We start from the raw sequence: 20759 nt of genomic DNA on the forward strand, positions 1-20759 counted from the left end.
ACCATCAGTCATTCATATATCTTTATGTACATATTCTTTATCCCTTTACACTTATGTGTGTAAGGTAGTTGTTGTGAAATTGTTAGGTTAGATTACTCATTGGTTTTTACTGCATTGTACAAGCATTTCGCTACACTCGCATTAACATCTGCTAACTATGTGTATGTGACAAATAAAATGTGATTTGATTTGAATGCTGCAGCATGAGTACTGATCAGGAACACAGAACAGTGAGCACACATTACATCGGTTTTAAGTTCTCTGCACTGGCTGCCTGTGAGTTTAACAATTCATTTTAAGATTATTCTATTGGTTTTCATATCAATCCACGATTGTGCGCCCCAATACATGTCAGACATGCTTTTAAGTTATGTACCCAGTAGGTCATTCAGGTCCTCTGGCCTTTTAACTACCACAAGGTCTAGGACCAAGAGGCATGTAGAGGCCTCCACTATCTGGAATTGCTGCCAGAGAACCTGAGGGGGACCAAGAGGCATGTCCAGAGAACCTGAGGGGGAGGATCAAGAGGCATGTCCAGAGAACCTGAGGGGTTTGCTTTTACTCAGGAGGCTTTTTTTTGTAGTAAATATTTCAGCTTTTAGTTTTCTGTGTTTTGTACATTGGCGGCACTGGCGGCCCCTGGCTGACTGGCGGCCCCTGGCTGACTGGCGGCCCCTGGCTGACTGGCGGCCCCTGGCGGCCCCTGGCTGACTGGCGGCACTGGCGGCCCCTGGCTGACTGGCGGCACTGGCGGCCCCTGGCAGACTGGCGGCACTGGCGGCCCCTGGCAGACTGGCGGCACTGGCGGCGCCGGGCAGACTGGCGGCACTGGCGGCGCTGGGCAGACTGGCGGCACTGGGCAGACTGGCGGCACTGGCGGCGCTGGGCAGACTGGCGGCTCAGGCGGCGCTGGGCAGATGGGTGGCTCAGGCGGCTCTGGGCAGACGGGTGGTTCAGGCGGCGCTGGGCAGACGGGTGGCTCAGGCGGCGCTGGGCAGACGGGTGGCTCAGGCGGCGCTGGGCAGACGGGTGGCTCAGATGGCACTGGGCAGACGGGTGGCTCAGATGGCACTGGGCAGACGGGAAGCTCCGGCAACGCTGGAGAGGAAGGCTCTGGCAGCGCTGGACTGAGTAGCTCTGGTGCCTCTGGAATGAGGTGCGGGAGCTCTGGTAGCGCCGAACAGGCGGGAGACTCCGGCTGCAGCGCCGGACAGGCGGGAGACTCCGGCAGCACTGGAGAGGAGGAAGGCCCCGGCAGCGCTGGACAGGCGGGACGCACTGTAGGCCTGATGCGTGGTGCTGGCACTGGTGGTACTGGGCCGAGGACACGGAGGGCTGGTGTGTGGAGGTGGCACTGGATGGACCGGACCGTGAAGGCGTACTGGAGATCTTGAGAGCAGGGCTGGCACCAACCGCCCTGGCTGGATCTTCACCCTAGCCCGGCAGATGTGGGAAGCTGGGATGTAGCGCACCGGGCTAAGCACGCGTACTGGGGACACCGTGCGAACCACCGCATAACACGGTGCCTGACCAGCACCACACCCACCACGGTTAGCACTGCTAGGAGCACTGTAGTGCTGAGATGGCACAGGACGTGCAAGGCTAGGGAGATGCACAGGAGGCCTGGTGCGTGAGGCTGGCACAGACTTCACCAGACCCCTAGCACGCACCTCAGGATGAGTATGGAGAGCTGACCCAGGTGCCATTAAATCCCTGACACGCTCCGTCGGGCGAATGTCGTGCCTCATGCACCAAACCAGCAACTCCCTCATATCTCTCTCCTCCAATTTCCCCATTAACTCCTTCACAGTCTCTGCTTCGCTCACCTCCAACACCAGCTCTGGTTCTGAGCTCCTCCTTGGCTCCTCACGATAAACGGGGGGAGTTGGCTCAGGTCTGACTCCTGACACTGCCACACTCCCCCTGTGCCTCCCCCCAAGAAATTTTTGGGGCTGACTCTCGGGCTTCCATCCGCGCAGCCGTGCTTGCTTCGCCAACCTCATTCTCCTATAACCTTCCGCGCACTGCTCCATCGAATCCCAGGCGGGCTCCGGCACTCTCCCTGGGTCGACCGCCCACCTGTCTATTTCCTCCCAAGTAGTATAGTCCAGAAATTGCTGCCTCTCCTGCTGTTGCCCGTTACCACGCCGCTTGGTCCTGTTGTGGTGGGTGATTCTGTAATGGTTTTCTTCATCTGAAGGAGAGGCGGACCAAAATGCAGCGTGGTGGTTATTCATGTTTTTAATAAAGACGACTATACATGAACAGACTAAACAAAACAAGAAAAGTGAAAACCTAAACAGTCCTTTCTGGTGCAAACACAGAGACAGGAACAATCACCCACAAACACACAGTGAAACCCAGGCTACCTAAATATGGTTCCCGAATCAGAGACAATGACTAACACCTGCCTCTGATTGAGAACCATATCAGGCCAGACATAGAAATAGACAAACAAGACATCCAACATAGAATGCCCACTCAGATCACACCCTGACCAACCAAAACATAGAAACATACAAAGCAAACTATGGTCAAGGTGTGACAAGTATGCGTTTTTACTTGCCTTTAACCAAAGCCAAAGTGTCAAATCATTACAGCTCTGAAGTTCACAAGTAACGTTATTCAATTAAAAAATGTCACCTCTGTATGGCAATTGTGAATGTCTGACTGAAAACGTTTATAAGGCTGCTTTGAGCCACAGCTCATTGTAGCTACGCTAATAATCTTATAACATCATCACATCATTGTTTTCGCAAGGCATCGTGGTGGTATGGAGAATCAAGTGAAGAATCTTGTAATGTGTGACCCCGTCTGTGCCAGATCGTTTAGTGTGAGCAACACTACACTGACAAGACAAAAAAACGACAGGCAAGACAGTGAGAGGCACAGCGATGTTAGGATTTTGAAAGTTGTGTAGTGTACACTCGGCATAAGATTTTGTTGTGTTTCAGAGAGACTCATCCAAGAGATCAGACAGAAGACCAGGAACATGGAAGGTAAACATCTCTATCTCTACTGAAGTTCTACAATCTCCATCCTAGTTCTACTATAGTTCTACTGTCTCTACTCTAGTTCTACTATCTCTACTGTAGTTCTACTGTATATGCTCTAGTTCTACTGTCTCTACTATAGTTCTACTATCTCCATTGTTGTTCTATCTCTACTATAGTTCTACTGTATCTACTGTAGACATACTGTGTGCTATAGTTATACTATCTCTAATGTACTTCTACTGTCTCTACTCTAGGTCTACTATCTCTACTGTCTCTACTCTAGGTCTACTGTCTCTACTCTAGGTCTACTATCTCTACTGTAGTTCCACTGTCTCTACTCTAGTTCTACTGTCTCTACTCTAGGTCTACTATCTCTACTGTAGTTCTACTGTCTCTACTCTAGTTCTACTGCCTCTACTCTAGGTCTAGTAGCTCTACTCTATTTCTACTGTCTCTAATCTAGATCTACTATCTCTACTGTAGTTCTATTATTTCCACTTCTTGCTAACATTTTATGACTTCTGTATGTGTTTGTGTGTGTGTGTGTGTGTGTAGATATCTGTATCTCCTGTGGTAGCCTCAACGTCTCTCTGGAACACCCTCTCTTCATCGGAGCCATGTGTCAGAGCTGCAAGGTAAACAGACCCACCCTCTGTAAGAGTTTGTATTGTTCTAAGAACTCTTCCTGGAGTTTAAAGGTGTGTGGGTGTGTGCAGAACTGTTCCTGGAGTTTAAAGGTGTGTGGGTGTGTGTAGAACTGTTCCTGGAGTTTAAAGGTGTGTGGGTGTGTGTAGAACTGTTCCTGGAGTTTAAAGGTGTGTGGGTGTGTGTAGAACTGTTTCTTGGAGTTTAAAGGTGTGTGGGTGTGTGTAGAACTGTTTCTTGGAGTTGAAATGTGTGTGGGTGTGTGTAGAACTGTTCCTGGAGTTTAAAGGTGTGTGGGTGTGTGCAGAACTGTTCCTGGAGTTTAAAGGTGTGTGGGTGTGTGTAGAACTGTTTCTTGGAGTGTGCGTACCAATACGATGATGATGGATACCAGTCGTACTGCACTATCTGCTGTGGAGGACGGGAGGTCTTGATGTGTGGAAACAACAACTGCTGCAGGTCAGCGCATACACACACACACATACTTGACTATTTCTACTATATCTACTCTAGTTCAACTATATTCTAGTTCTACTATCTCTACTGTAGTTCTACTGTCTCTATCGTAATTATCTGTTCTCTAGTTCTAGTGTCTACTGTAGTTATACTATATTTAGTGTAGTTCTACAATATCAAATCAAATAAAATAAAATGCTATTTGTCACATACACATGGTTAGCAGATGTTAATGCGAGTGTAGCGAACTGCTTGTGCTTCTAGTTCCGACAATGCAGTAATAACCAACAAGTAATCTAGCTAACAATTCCAAAACTACTACCTTATAGACACAAGTGTAAGGGGATAAAGAATATGTACATAAAGATATATGAATGAGTGATGGTACAGAGCGGCATAGGCAAGATACAGTAGATGGTATTGAGTGCAGTATATACATATGAGATGAGTATGTAAACAAAGTGGCATAGTTAAAGTGGCTAGTGATACATGTATTACATAAAGATGCAATAGATGATATAGAGTACAGTATATACATATACATATGAGATGAATAATGTAGGGTATGTAAACATTATATGAGGTAGCATTGTTTAAAGTGGCTAGTGATACATCATTTCCCATCAATTCCCATTATTAAAGTGGCTGGAGTTGAGTCAGTGTGTTGGCAGCAGCCACTCAATGTTAGTGGTGGCTGTTTAACAGTCTGATGGCCTTGAGATAGAAGCTGTTTTTCAGTCTCTCGGTCCCAGCTTTGATGCACCTGTACTGACCTCGCCTTCTGGACGATAGCGGGGTGAACAGGCAGTGGCTCGGGTGGTTGTTGTCCTTGATGATCTTTATGGCCTTCCTGTGACATCGGGTGGTGTAGGTGTCCTGGAGGGCTTTGCCCCGGTGATGCGTTGTGCAGACCTCACTACCCTCTGGAGAACCTTACGGTTGTGGGCGGAGCAGTTGCCGTACCAGGCGGTGATACAGCCCGACAGGATGCTCTCGATTGTGCATCTGTAGAAGTTTGTGAGTGCTTTTGGTGACAAGCCGAATTTCTTCAGTCTCTCAAAGCACTTCATGATGACGGAAGTGAGTGCTACTAGGGTGTCAGGTAGTCCTTTAGCTTCAGTTACCTTAGCTTTCTTGGGAACAGGAACAATGGTGGCCCTCTTGAAGCATGTGGGAACAAAAGACTGGGATAGGGATTGATTGAATATGTCCGTAAACACACCAGCCAGCTGGTCTGCGCATGCTCTGAGGGCGCGGCTGGGGATGCCGTCTGGGCCTGCAGCCTTGCGAGGGTTGACACGTTTAAATGTTTTCCTCACGTCGGCTGCAGTGAAGGAGAGTCCGCATGTTTTAGTTGCGGGCCGTGTCAGAGGCACTGTATTGTCCTCAAAGCGGGCAAAAAAGTTATTTAGTCTGCCTGGGAGCAAGACATCCTGGTCCGTGATGGGGCTGGTTTTCTTTTTGTAATCTGTGATTGACTGTAGACCCTGCCACATACCTCTTGTCTGAGCCTTTGAATTGAGATTCTACTTTGTCTCTATACTGACACTTAGCTTGTTTGATTGCCTTGCGGAGGGAATAGTTACACTGTTTGTATTCGGTCATGTTTCCGGTCACCTTGCCCTGATTAAAAGTAGTGGTTCGGGCTTTCCGTTTCACGCGAATGCTGCCATCAATCCACGGTTTCTGGTTTGGGAATGTTTTAATCGTTGCCATGGGAACAACATATTCAACGCACGTTCTAATGAACTCGCTCACCGAATCAGCGTATTCGTCAATGTTGTTGTCTGACGCATTACGAAACATATCCCAGTCCACGTGATGGAAGCAGTCTTGGAGTGTGGAATCAGATTGGTCGGACCAGCGTTGAACCGACCTCAGCGCGGGAGCTTCTTGTTTTAGTTTCTGTCTGTAGGCAGGGATCAACAAAATGGAGTCGTGGTCAGCTTTTCCGAAAGGAGGGCGGGGCAGGGCCTTATATGCGTCGCGGAAGTTAGAATAGCAGTGATCCAAGGTTTTTCCAGCCCTGGTTGCGCAATCGATATGCTGATAAAATTTAGGGAGTCTTGTTTTCAGATTAGCCTTGTTAAAATACCCAGCTACAATGAATGCAGCCTCCGGATAAATGGATTCCAGTTTGCAAAGAGTCAAATAAAGTTCGTTCAGAGCCATCGATGTGTCTGCTTGGGGGGGATTATATACGGCTGTGATTATAATCGAAGAGAATTCCCTTGGTAGATAATGCGGTCGACATTTGATTGTGAGGAATTCTAAATCAGGTGAACAGAAGGACTTGAGTACCTGTATGTTGTTATGATCACACCACGTCACGTTAACCATGAAGCATACGCCCCCGCCCCTTTTCTTACCAGAAAGATGTTTGTTTCTGTCTGCGCGATGCGTGGAGAAACCAGTTGGCTAAACCGACTCCGATAGCGTCTCTCCAGTGAGCCATGTTTCCGTGAATCAAAGAACTTTACAGTCTCTGATGTCCCTCTGGAATGCTACCCTTGCTCGGATTTCATCAACCTTGTTGTCAAGAGACTGGACATTGGCGAGAAGAATGCTAGGGAGTGGTGCGCGATGTGCCCGTCTCCGGAGTCTGACCAGAAGATCGCTCCGTTTCCCTCTTTTTCGACGTGTTTGTTTTGGGTCGCAGGCTGGGATCCATTCCGTTGTCCTGGGTGAAAGGCAGAACACAGGATCCGCTTCGCGAAAGTCATATTCTTGGTCGTACTGATGGTGAGTTGACGCTGCTCTTATGTTCAGTAGTTCTTCTCGACTGTATGTAATGAAACCTAAGATGACCTGGGGTACCAATGTAAGAAATAACACGTATTTAGTGTAGTTCTACTATATTTAGTGTAGTTCTACTATCTCTACTGTAGTTATACTATATTTACTGCAGTTCTACTATATTTAGTGTAGTTCTACTATCTTTACTGTAGTTATACTATCTCTACTGTAGTTATACTATATTTACTGTAGTTATACTATATGTAGTGTAGTTATACTATCTCTACTGTAGTTATACTATCTATACTGTAGTTATACTATATTTACTGTAGTTATACTATATTTAGTGTAGTTCTACTATCTCTACTGTAGTTCTACTGTCTCTACCGTAATTATCTGTTCTCTAGTTCTAGTGTCTACTGTAGTTCTACTATATTTACTGTACTATTATCTCCACTGTAGTTATACTATATTTACTGTAGTTCTACTATCTCTACTGTAGTTATACTATATTTACTGTAGTTATACTATCTCTACTGTAGTTATACTATATTTACTGTAGTTATACTATATTGTTACGGTTTTCTTGCGGTGAAGGAGAGTCGGACCAAAATGCAGCGTGGTTAATTCGATACATCTTTAATGAAGATGAAACACGAACGATACAAAAACAATAAACGTAACATGAAAACCTAAACAGCCTATCTGCTGCAAACAAACACAGAGACAGGAACAATCACCCACGAAACACTTAAAGAATATGGCTGCCTAAATATGGTTCCCAATCAGAGACAACGATAAACACCTGCCTCTGATGGAGAACCACTTCAGGCAACCATAGACTTTTCTAGAAAACCCCACTATACCACAATCCCAATACCTACAAAAAAAAACAAGACTAAACACACCACATAATAAACCCATGTCATACTCTGGCCTGACCAAAATAATAAAGAAAACACAAAATTCTAAGACCAGGGCGTATGTCCACGGTGGCGGCTCCGGTGCGGGACGTGGACCTCACTCCAACAAAGTCTTAGTCCGCATGCATCGCGTCCTTTGATTGGCGACCCTCGCCGCCGACCTTGGCCTAGTAACCCTCACCAAGGACCCCACTGGACTGACGGGCAGTTCGGGACTGAGGGGCAGCTCGGGACTGAGGGGCAGCTCGGGACTGAGGGGCAGCTCGGGACTGAGGGGTAGCTCAGCACTGAGGGGAAACTCGGGACTGAGAGGTAGCTCGGGACTGAGGGGAAGCTCAGGACTGAGAGGAAGCTCAGGCAGGTAGTTGGCTCTGGCAGATCCTGGCTGGCTGGCGGTTCCGGCAGATCCTGGCTGACTGGCGGTTCCGGCAGATCCTGGCTGACTGGCGGATCCTGGCTGACTGGCGGATCCTGGCTGAATGGCGGATCCTGGCTGAATGGCGGATCCTGGCTGAATGGCGGATCCTGGCTGAATGGCAGATCCTGGCTGAATGGCGGATCCTGGCTGAATGGCGGATCTGGCAGCTCTGGCTGCTCTGGGTGCTCCATGCTGAATGGCAGCTCTGGCTGCTCCATGCAGACTGGCAGCTCTGGCTGCTCCATGCAGACTGGCAGCTCTGGCTGCTCCATGCAGACTGGCTGCTCTGGCTGCTCCATGCAGACTGGCAGCTCTTGCTGCTCCATGCAGACTGGCAGCTCTGGCTGCTCCATGCAGACTGGCAGCTCTGGCTGCTCCATGCAGACTGGCAGCTCTGGCAGCGCTGAACAGGCAGGAGACTCCAGCAGCGCTGGAGAGGAGGAAGGCTCTGGCAGCGCTGAACAGGCGGGAGACTCCAGCAGCGCTGGAGAGGAGGAAGGCTCTGGCAGCGCTAAACAGGCGGGAGACTCCGGCAGCGCTGAACAGGCGGGACGCACTGTAGGCCTGATGCGTGGTGCTGGCACTGGTGGTACTGGGCCGAGGACACGCACAGGAAACCTGGTGCGGGGAGCTGCCACCGGAGGGCTGAGGTGGTACTGGATAGACCGGACCGTGCAGGCGCACTGGAGCTCTTGAGCACCGAGCCTGCCCAACCTTACCTGGCTCGATGCCCACTCTAGCCCGGCCGATACGAGGAGCTGGTATGTACCGCACCGGGCTATGCACCCGCACTGGAGACAGCATAACACGGTGCCTGCCCGGTCTCTCTAGCCCCCCGGTAAGCACAGGAAGTTTGCACAGGTCTCCTACCTGGCGTAGCCATACTCCCTGTGAGCCCCCCCCAATACATATTTTGGGCTGACTCTTGGGCTTCCATCCGCGTCGCCGTGCTGCCTCCTCATACCAGCGCCTCTCCGCTTTCGCCGCCTCCAGCTCTTCTTTGGGGCTGCGATATTCTCCAGGCTATGCCCAGGGTCCTTTTCCGTCCAATATCTCCTCCCAAGTCCAGAAGTCCTGTGATCGCTGCTCCTCCTGCCGCTGCCTGTCACCACGCCGCTTGGTCCTGTTGTGGTGGGTGATTCTGTTACGGTTATCTGTTCTCTAGTTCTAGTGTCTACTGTAGTTATACTATATTTACTGTAGTTATACTATAATTACTGTAGTTCCACTATCTCCACTGTAGTTATACTATATTTACTGTAGTTATACTATCTCTACTGTAGTTATACTATATTTACTGTAGTTCTACTATCTCCACTGTAGTTCTATCTCCACTGTAGTTATACTATATTTACTGTAGTTATACTATCTCTACTCTAGTTCTACTATATTTACTGTAGTTATACTATCTCTACTGTAGTTATACCATCTCTACTCTAGTTGTACTATATTTACTGTAATTATACTATATGTAGTGTAGTTCTACTATATTTAGTGTAGTTCTACTATCTCCACTGTAGTTATACTATATTTACTGTAGTTCTACTATCTCTACTGTAGTTCTACTGTCTCTACCGTAATTATTTGTTCTCTAGTTCTAGTGTCTACTGTAGTTCTACTATATTTACTGTAGTTCTACTATCTCTACTGTAGTTATACTATATTTCCTGTAGTTCTATCTGTACTGTAGTTATACTATCTCTACTCTAGTTCTACTATATTTACTGTAGTTATACTATATGGAGTGTAGTTCTACTATATTTACTGTAGTTCTACTATCTCCACTGTAGTTATACTTTCTCTACTGTAGTTATACTATCTCTACTGTAGTTATACTATATGTAGTGTAGTTCTACTATATTTACTCTAGTTCTACTATCTCCACTGTAGTTATACTATATGTACTGTGGTTCTACTCTCTCTACTGTAGTTCTGTCTCTACCGTAATTATCTGTTCTCTAGTTCTAGTGTCTATTGTAGTTATACTATATTTACTGTTGTTATACTATATTTGTGTAGTTATACTATCTCCACTGTAGTTCTCTATCGCTACTGTAGTTCTACTATCTCTACTGTAGTTATACTATATTTACTGTAGTTCTACTCTCTCTACTGTAGTTCTACTGTCTCTACCGTAATTATCTGTTCTCTAGTTCTAGTGTCTACTGTAGTTATACTATATTTACTGTAATTCTATCTCCACTGTAGTTCTACTATCTCTACTGTAGTTATACTATCTCTACTCTAGTTCTACTATATTTACTGTAGTTATACTATCTCTACTGTAGTTATACCATCTCTACTCTAGTTGTACTATATTTACTGTAATTATACTATATGTAGTGTATTTCTACTATATTTAGTGTAGTTCTACTATCTCCACTGTAGTTATACTATATTTACTGTAGTTCTACTATCTCTACTGTAGTTCTACTGTCTCCACCCTAATTATCTGTTCTCTAGTTCTAGTGTCTACTGTAGTTCTACTATATTTACTGTAGTTCTACTATATGTAGTGTAGTTCTACTATATTTAGTGTAGTTCTACTATCTCCACTGTAGTTATACTATATTTACCGTAGTTCTACTATCTCTACTGTAGTTCTACTGTCTCTACTCTAGTTCTATCTCCACTGTAGTTATACTATATTTACTGTAGTTCTACTATCTCCACTGTAGTTCTACTGTCTACCGTAATTATCTGTTCTCTAGTTCTAGTGTCTACTGTAGTTATAGTATATTTACTGTAGTTCTACTATATTTAGTGTAGTTCTACTATATTTAGTGTAGTTCTACTATCTCTACTGTAGTTCTACTATATTTAGTGTAGTTCTACTATATTTAGTGTAGTTCTACTATCTCTACTGTAGTTCTACTATATTTAGTGTAGCTCAGAGCAGCAGGGTCCGGTCACACCTCAATCACCAATCACAGAGAGCTCAGTGCAGCAGGGTCCGGTGGGCTTAATGATCCCGGATGAGTCCCCATTATGTTACTCCTCATGGAGGAGGGAACCTAACAACACCCATTCAGCATCGCTCACACCCACTTAAGCTTTGGCCCTACCCAGCTCTTTAAGGATTGACATGTGAGACCATGTACTGAACATCCAAAGATTTCAAGTCTTAAGTCTGGTTTATACTATGGGTGTCACGTCTAAATCAAATATATAAAATTTATTTATATAGCCCTTCGTACATCAGCTGATATCTCAAAGTGCTGTACAGAAACCCAGCCTAAAACCCCAAATAGCAAGCAATGCAGGTGTAGAAGCACGGTGGTTAGGGAAAACTCCCTAGAAAGGCCAAAACCTAGGAAGAAACCTAGAGAGGAACCAGGCTATGTGGGGTGGTCAGTCATCTTCTGGCTGTGCCGGGTGGAGATTATAACAGAACATGGCCAAGATGTTCAAATGTTCATAAATGACCAGCATGGTCGTATAATAATAAGGCAGAACAGTTGAAACTGGAGCAGCAGCACGGTCAGGTGGACTGGGGACAGCAAGGAGTCATCATGTCAGGTAGTCCTGGGGCATGGTCCTAGGGCTCAGGTCCTCCGAGAGAGAGAAAGAAAGAGAGAATTAGAGAGAGCATATGTGGGGTGGCCAGTCCTCTTCTGGCTGTGCCGGGTGGAGATTATAACAGAACATGGCCAAGATGTTCAAATGTTCATAAATGACCAGCATGGTCGAATAATAATAAGGCAGAACAGTTGAAACTGGAGCAGCAGCACGGCCAGGTGGACTGGGGACAGCAAGGAGTCATCATGTCAGGTAGTCCTGGGGCATGGTCCTAGGGCTCAGGTCCTCCGAGAGAGAGAAAGAAAGAGAGGAGGAGAGAATTAGAGAACGCACACTTAGATTCACACAGGACACCGAATAGGACAGGAGAAGTACACCAGATATAACAAACTGACCCTAGCCCCCCGACACATAAACTACTGCAGCATAAATACTGGAGGCTGAGACAGGAGGGGTCAGGAGACACTGTGGCCCCATCCGAGGACACCCCCGGACAGGGCCAAACAGGAAGGATATAACCCCACCCACTTTGCCAAAGCACATCCCCCACACCACTAGAGGGATATCTTCAACCACCAACTTACCATCCTGAGACAAGGCTGAGTATAGCCCAAAAAGATCTCCGCCATGGCACAACCCAAGGGGGGGCGCCAACCCAGACAGGATGACCACATCAGTGAATCAATCCACTCAGGTGACGCACTGGGCCAGACTACACTCAATCATATGACCCACTGAAGAGATGAGTCTTCAGTAAAGACTTAAAGGTTGAGACTGAGTTTGCGTCTCTGACATGGGTAGGCAGAACGTTCCATAAAAATGGAGCTCTATAGGAGAAAGCCCTACCTCCAGCTGTTTGCTTAGAAATTCTAGGGACAATTAGGAGGCCTGCGTCTTGTGACCGTAGCGAACGTGTAGGTATGTACGGCAGGACCAAATCAGAGAGATAGGTAGGAGCAAGCCCATGTAATGCTTTGTAGGTTAGCAGTAAAACCTTGAAATCAGCCCTTGCTTTGACAGGAAGCCAGTGTAGGGAGGCTAGCACTGGAGTAATATGATAACATTTTGGGGTTCTAGTCAGGATTCTAGCAGCCGTATTTAGCACTAACTGAAGTTGATTTAGTGCTTTATCCGGGTAGCTGGAAAGTAGAGCATTGCAGTAGTCTAACCTAGAAGTGACAAAAGCATGGATTAATTTTTCTGCATCATTTTTGGACAGAAAGTTTCTGATTTTTGCAATGTTACGTAGATGGAAAAAAAGCTGTCCTTGAAATGGACTTGATATGTTCTTCAAAAGAGAGATCAGGGTCCAGAGTAACGCCGAGGTCCTTCACAGTTTTATTTGAGACGACTGTACAACCATTAAGATTAATTGTCAGATTCAACAGAAGATCTCTTTGTTTCTTGGGCCCGGGACACCTCCAGCGTTCGACGGCGCTGGTCTACTAACCACCGGTCCTGGGATCCATCATTACACCTGCACGTCATCATCAGGCACACCTGGACTCCATTACCTCACTTATTACCTCCCATATATCTGGCACCCCCTTACAGTGCCTTGCAAATGTATTCATCCTCCTTGGCGTTTTTCCTATTTTGTTGCATTACAACCTGTAATTTGAATGGATTTTTATTTGGATTTCATGTAACTGACACAAAATAGTCCAAATTGGTGAAGTGAAATGAAAAAAATAAAAAACAGAAAAGTGGTGCATGTATTCACCACCTTTGCTATGAAGCTCCTACATAAGATCTGGTGCCACCAATTACCTTCAGAAGTTACATAAGTAGTTAGATTGGGTGGACTTTATTTAAGTCTTACATGATCTGTCACATGATCTCAGTATATATACACCTGTTCTGAAAGGCCCCAGAGTCTGCAACACCACTAAGCAGGGGGCTCCACCAAGCAAGCGGCACCATGAAGACCAATGAGCTCTCCAAACAGATCAGGGACAAAGTAGTGGAGAAGTACAGATCAGGGTTGGGTTATAAAAAAATATCCGAAACTTTGAACATCCCACGGAGCACCATTAAATCCATTATTCAAAAATGGAAAGAATATGGCACCACAACAAACCTGCAAAGTGAGGGCTGCCTACCACAACTCATGGACCAGGCAAGGTGGGCCTTAATCAGAGAGGCAATAAAGAGACCAAACATAATCCTGAAGGAGCTGCAAAGCTCCACAGCGGAGATTGGAGTATCTGTCCATAGGACCACTTTAAGCCGTACACGCCACAGAGCTGGGCTTTACGGAAGAGTGGCCAGAAAGAGCCATTGTTTAAAGAAAAAAATAATCAAACATGTTTGGTGTTTTCCAAAAGGCATGTGGGAGACTCCCCAAACATATGGAAGAAGGTACTCTGGTCAGATTAAACTAAAATTTTGCTTTTTTGGCCATCAAGGAAAACGACATGTCTGGCGCAAACCCAACACCTCTCATCACCTCGAACACCATCCCCATAGTGATGTTTTTCATCGGTAGCGACTGGGAAACTGGTCAGAATTTTAAAGGTTGTGGAATGATGGATGGCGCTAAATACAGGGAAATTCTGGAGGGACACCAGTTTCAGTATTCCAGAGATTTGAGACTGGGACGGAGGTTCACCTTCCAGCAGGACAATGAACCTAAACATACTGATGATTCTAGCCATCCCGGATCCGGGATTGTGAATACAGCCTCAAGCTCATTACCATAACGCAACGTTAACTATTCATGAAAATCGCAAATGAAATGAAATAAATATGCTAGCTCTCAAGCTTAGCCTTTTGTTAACAACACTGTCATCTCAGATTTTCAAAATATGCTTTTCAACCATAGCAAAACAAGCATTTGTGTAAGATTATTGATAGCTAGCGTACCATTTAGCGTAGCATTTAGCGTAGCATTCAGCATGCAACATTTTCACAAAAACAAGAAAAGCATTCAAATGAAATCATTTACCTTTGAAGAACTTCAGATGTTTTCAATGAGGAGACTCTCAGTTAGATAGCAAATGTTCAGTTTTTCCAAATTTGTTTAGGACAAATCGCTCCGTTTTGTTCATCACGTTTAGCTACGAAAAAAACCTGTATCCAGGAGTGTAATTATCCCCGCAGCTCATTAGCATAACACAACGTTAACTATTCACGAAAATCGCAAATGAAATGAAATTAATATGCTAGCTCTCAAGCTTAGCCTTTTGTTAACAACACTGTCATCTCAGATTTTCAAAATATGCTTCTCAACCAAAGCAAAACAAGCATTTGTGTAACAGTATTGATAGCTAGTGTAGCATTTAGCATTAGCATCAGCAGGCAACATTTTCACAAAAAACAGAAAATCATTCAAATAAAATAATTTACCTTTGAAGAACTTCGGATGTTTTCAATGAGGAGACTCTCAGTTAGATAGCAAATGTTCAGTTTTTCCTGAAAGATTATTTGTTTAGGAGAAATTGCTCCGTTTGGTGCGTCACGTTTGGCTACCAAAAAACCCTGAAAATTCAGTAATCAAAACGCCAAACTTTTTTCCAAATTAACTCCATAATATCGACTGAAACATGGTAAACGTTGTTTAGAATCAATCCTCAAGGTGTTTTTCACATATCTCTTCGATGATATATCGTTCGTGGAAGTGTGCGTTCTCTTCTGAATCTCATGGGAAAATGCCTCCAGTTGAAAATTACGCACCAATTTAGACAAAGGACACCGGGCGGACCCCTGGTAAATGTAGTCTCTTATGGCCAATCTTCCAATGATATGCCTACAAATATGTCACAATACTGCAGACAACTTGGGGAAACGACAGAAAGGGCAGGCTCATTCCTGGCGCACTCACAGCCATATAAGGAGACAATCGAAAACAGAGCCTCAAAAATTCTGCACATTTCCTGTTTGAAGTTTCATCTTGGTTTCGCCTGTAGCATGAGTTCTGTGGCACTCACAGATAATATCTTTGCAGTTTTGGAAACGTCAGAGTGTTTTCTTTCCAAAGCTGTCAATTATATGCATAGTCGAGCATCTTTTCGTGACAAAATATTGAAACGGGCACGTTTATTTATCCATAAATTAAAAGAGCGCCCCCTATATCCAAGAAGTTAAAGCAACACTCAAGTGGTTTAAGGGGAAACATTTAAACGTATTGAAATGGCCTAGTCAATGCCCAGACCTCAATCTAATTGAGAATCTGTGGTATGACTTAAAGATTGCTGTACACCAGCGGAACCCATCCAACTTGAAGGAGCTGGAGCAGTTTTGCCTTGAAGAATGGGCAAAAATCCCAGTGGCCAGATATGCCAAGCTTATAGAGACATGCTCCAAGAGACTTGCACCTAATAATTGTTGCAAAAGGTGGCTCTACAAAGTATTGACTTTTAGGGGGCAAGTAGTTATGCACGCTCATGGTTTCTGTTTTTTTGTCTTATTTCTTGCTTGATTCACAATAAAAAATATTTTGTATCTTCAAAGTGGAAGGCATGTTGTGAAAATCAAATGATACAAACCCCCCAAACATCCATTTTAATTCCAGGTTCTAAGGCAACAAAATACGAAAAATGCCAAGGGGGTGAATACTTTCGCAAGCCGCCGTAGGTTCTTTCCCCAGTCAGTATTGTCGTCCCCAGTTGTGCAGAAGAGGCTCTTTGAAGTGTGCAACGTGTCGAACATGTCCGGAGGACTAGTGGAGGATACTCTACAACCAGTTAACCCAGCGAGCCAGCACAATGGTCCATTCAGCAACCCGCTCAGGTCAGCGATGCCCATTTGTCCCTCCCGGATAAATATGACGGTTCCACATCTAAATTCTGTGGCTTCCTACTTCAGTGCTCCATCTACTTTACACACCAGATGGGAGCCCCCACCTCCGAGATGTCCAAGGTTATAATGGGTGTGTTTGTAAACTCAATCTGGAGTGCGCTCTGGGCGTTCGTAAACTCAGAGCATTGTTTGATTGTCCGTTCATAAATTCTGAGATGTTCACTCTTGGAGCGTTCAGAGCGCACACTAGACGCCCTGACCTCACAACGGCAGTCAAGCACCAAGCTAACTGGCTAGCTTGCTAGCTACTTCCACACAAAAATGAGGGAACAGCTCACTCTGACCATTTTACTCACCCTAGCAGAGCTGGTTAGGCTGTTTTTGGTGACTGCAACTGTGCTGCTAGCAACAATTTAATTACGCTTTTTTTTTACCAACTTTTTAAAATTATGCTTTTTTGGCCAACCGGCCATATTCAAGGGGTATTCAAGGGGTATTCAAGGGGTGTTGAGCGTTTTTAAATTAGTCAGTTATTCTGTGCTCTGGCACCCTCAGACGAGTGTTCTGAAATTGGAGTAGTGACATCATGAACAGTCTATGGAAATGGTTACTTGCATAGTGGAGTATTTTTTTAGACACCTAGCTAGTTAAACAATGAACCATAATCCCAACTCATAATGTTACTACCCTGCATGAATCTGCAGGTAGCTAACCAAACTGGTTCAATTCAATGTTAGCTAGCTAGTTAACATTAGGCTATAACTAGCAATGCAAATGACTCTGAGATATGAATAATATACACTGATCATACACATAACGTTAGCTAGCGAGCCTGCCAGTTTACGTTAACTAGCTAGCTAACGGTACGCTTTCTGGCAAAATTAGAAATGTGTAACTTTGGAAATGTAGCTAGCTAGAGTATCTTATCTTCGGGCGGCAGGGTAGCCTAGTGGTTAGAGCGTTGGACTAGTAACCGGAAGGCTGCAAGTTCAAACCCCCGAGCTGACAAGGTACACATCTGTCTTTCTGCCCCTGAACAGGCAGTTAACCCACTGTCCCTAGGCTGTCATTGAAAATAAGGATTTGTTCTTAACTGACTTGCCTAGTTAAATAAAGGTCAAATAAAATAAAATTACCCTTATACATGAATAGATGCTTCTCCCTCTCTGTCACGGATGTCATGGTTGCCTGAGATTGAAGATGTAAGCTGGAGACAGGTGTTTCAGCCTGTGTGATCTCTTTTCGACTCCGTCTGCATATTTGCAATCAAACGCCAGAATTTTCTCCATCTCCTTAGCTATCATTCTCAAATTCCACTGATTTCAAAACTCGGTCCTCCAGAATGTGGAGAGCAACACCTTTTCAGTTCTACTACGTGACGTCTTTCAAACAGCTGCGTTAGAAAGGATTACCTACAGATACTGAGCAGCTCATATTATAGACAGAAGGCAGCTACATGGCAGACCAATCAGAACTCATCTATCGGCATGTGCATTATCTCAGCCAATCATGGCTAGCGGGAAGGTTCCTGACTTTTTCTGTGGCTAAACCAACTAGGCTTGTAGTTTAACAATTTTATTCGTATTTACAGATGGCGTATAAGTTTGTTATTAAGGAACATTAAAGTTCACATTTTCCAGAATGCATTTCCGCCAAAAAAAGCATTAAGATTTTTTTTTTAAAGTTTACTTATTGATTGATAAATAAATAAATAAAAGTTTACGTTCAAAAGTCTTTCCTGTGAAGTAGTGCACTACATGCACCTAGTTTCCTGAAATTAGTCACATTTTTTTAATTTAACAGTTTGTACATTTTCATAGTGATTATTAGTAACTGGAATAACAAATATTCTTTACATCATCAACATATGAATCACTATAAAATGTAATGTATGACCTCTTATACCCTATATTATAGGCCCAGCCTTTGGAACTTTGGTTTTCATAGATATGGCTACTATACTGTGAACACTACATCCTATGGATTTGGATACTGCCTTGAAGCGAAATATGTGCCGCTTTAGTAAAGATGTGATCAATACATGTTGATGATTTCATTCTTGTGCTGTTTGTAACTACACTGGTAGGTTAACTGATATCCCCTAAACCAGGGTTTAGGCACTGGTTACTGTTTGAAACTTTTTCTTGAGGGCTTGATGAAAGCCAGTTAATATTCAGGTCATCCAGAAAATATACCTCCCTGTTGTAGATTCCAGTTCTGTTGTCTCTAGGACTATTTCCTATTCTTGCATTTTATGATGTCTGTGTGCATGTGTGTGTGTTTAGGTGTTTCTGTGTGGAGTGTGTGGATCTTTTGGTGGGTTTGGGTTCGGCGTCAGCTGCGATCAGAGAGGACCCCTGGAACTGCTACATGTGTGAAACACACAACACACACGGGTTACTACGACGACGCGACGACTGGCCGTCACGACTACAGGTGTTCTTCGCTAACAACCATGAACAGGAATTTGTAAGTCAAAGGTCACGTAGAGATGTTTACATGTTTTAATGTGTTGGTCTAAAGCAGTGATATCAAACTGGTCCCCCATTCCACATAACTGGTCCCCCATTCCACATAACTGGTCCCCCGTTCCACATATGTGACCGATCAGCTCGATTCGGTCTTATTTAGCAACAGTTTTTGTTCAAAAAAAAAAGTAGAGTCTCAGAGCTAGAAAAGGGTATATCATACACTACAGTTGAGGAACAATGGGAAATTAATTATGCTTTAAACGTTGATAAACGTGTAACCTCATTTTTGAGAAAATTGCCTTTGAATGTTTTGGTGCCTACTGGAGAACTCTTCTTTGTCTACACCCATTCAGCATTGTTCACACCCTCTTAAGCTTTAGCCCCACCCAGCCCTTTAAGGGTTGATCCGAGCGTTCTGTCCTAACAACTGCAGTCAAGCACCCAAGCTAACCGGCTAATGTTGGCTAGCTTGCTAGCTACTTCCAGACAGAAATGAGAGAACAGCTCACTCTGACCATTTTATTCGCCCTAGCAGAGCTGGTTAAGTTGTTTTTATGTTATCCAGAGTGTTGGTGACTGCAACTGTGCTGCTGGCAACAAACGCTTTTTTGCCAACTTTTACTGACACCGGCCATATTCAACACTAAATTCAACAGTTATTCTGCGCTCTGACTCACAGACGAGAGTGCTCTGAAATCAGAGTAGATAGCCAGTAGCTGTCGCAGTGACATCATTCATATTCTATTGAAATGGATACTTGCATAGTGGAGTCTTTTGTTATGACATGTAGCTAGCTAGCTAAGGTTAAATCTAGACTTGGTTCCCTCTATCGTAATCACTCATCTTTCACCCCAGCTGCCAAACTAACCCTGATTCAGATGACCATCCTACCCATGCTAGATTACGGAGACGTAATTTATAAATTGGCAGGTAAGGGTGCTCTCGAGCTGCTAGATGTGCTTTACCATTCGGCCATCAGATTTGCCACCAATGCTCCTTATTGGACACATCACTGCACTCTATACACTGTAAACTGGTCATCTCTGTATACCGCAAGACCCACTGGTTGATGCTTATTTATAAAACTCTCTTAGTCCTCACTCCCTCCTATCTGAGATACCTACTGCAGCCCTCATCCTCCACATACAGTTGAAGTTGGAAGTTTACATACACTTAGGTTGGAGTCATTAAAAGTCATTTTTCAACCACTCCACAAATTTCTTGTTAACAAACTATAGTTTTGGCAAGTCGGTTAGGACATCTACTTTGTATATGACACGAGTCATTTTTCCAACAATTGTTTACAGACAGATTATTTCACTTATAAATCACTGTTTCACAATTCCAGTGGGTCAGAAGTTGACATACACTAAGCTGACTGTGCCTTTAAACAGCTTTGAAAATTCCAGAAAATTATGTCATGGCTTTAGAAGCTTCTGACAGGCTAATTGACATCAATTGAGTCAAACAATAGCACGCAAGTATAAACACCATGGGACCACGCAGCCGTCATATTGCTTAGGAAGGAGACATGTTCTGTCTCCGAGAGATGAACGTACTTTGGTGCGAAAAGTGCAAATCAATCCCAGAACAACAGCAAAGGACCTTGTGAATATGCTGGAGGAAACAGGTACAAAAGTATCTATATCCACAGTAAAATGAGTCCTATATCGACATAACCTGAAAGGCCGCTCACCAAGGAAGAAGCCACTGCTCCAAAACCGCCATAAAAAAAGCCAGACTATGGTTTGCAACTGCACATGTGGACAAAGATCGTACTTTTTTGAGAAATATCCTCTGGTCTGATGAATTAAAAATAGACCTATTTGGCCATAATGACCATTTTTATGTTTGG

The 20759-nt window shown here is 44.5% G+C and overlaps 1 protein-coding gene across 1 annotated transcript in view; it reads left to right on the forward strand.

Annotated features, from left to right (window-relative positions):
- LOC121838736 (DNA (cytosine-5)-methyltransferase 3A-like) overlaps nucleotides 1-18941 on the forward strand; it is a 63239-nt gene extending 44298 nt beyond the window's left edge. The window contains exons 11-14 of the mRNA XM_042321296.1: nucleotides 2955-2999; nucleotides 3552-3631; nucleotides 3988-4100; nucleotides 18719-18941. Coding sequence (XP_042177230.1) covers nucleotides 2955-2999; nucleotides 3552-3631; nucleotides 3988-4100; nucleotides 18719-18941 — 461 coding nt within the window. The remainder of the gene's footprint in view (nucleotides 1-2954; nucleotides 3000-3551; nucleotides 3632-3987; nucleotides 4101-18718) is intronic.
- Nucleotides 18942-20759: the final 1818 nt, after the last annotated feature.

This window comes from Oncorhynchus tshawytscha, linkage group LG05, assembly GCF_018296145.1.
Source record: "Oncorhynchus tshawytscha isolate Ot180627B linkage group LG05, Otsh_v2.0, whole genome shotgun sequence".
Classification (NCBI taxonomy): domain Eukaryota; kingdom Metazoa; phylum Chordata; class Actinopteri; order Salmoniformes; family Salmonidae; genus Oncorhynchus; species Oncorhynchus tshawytscha.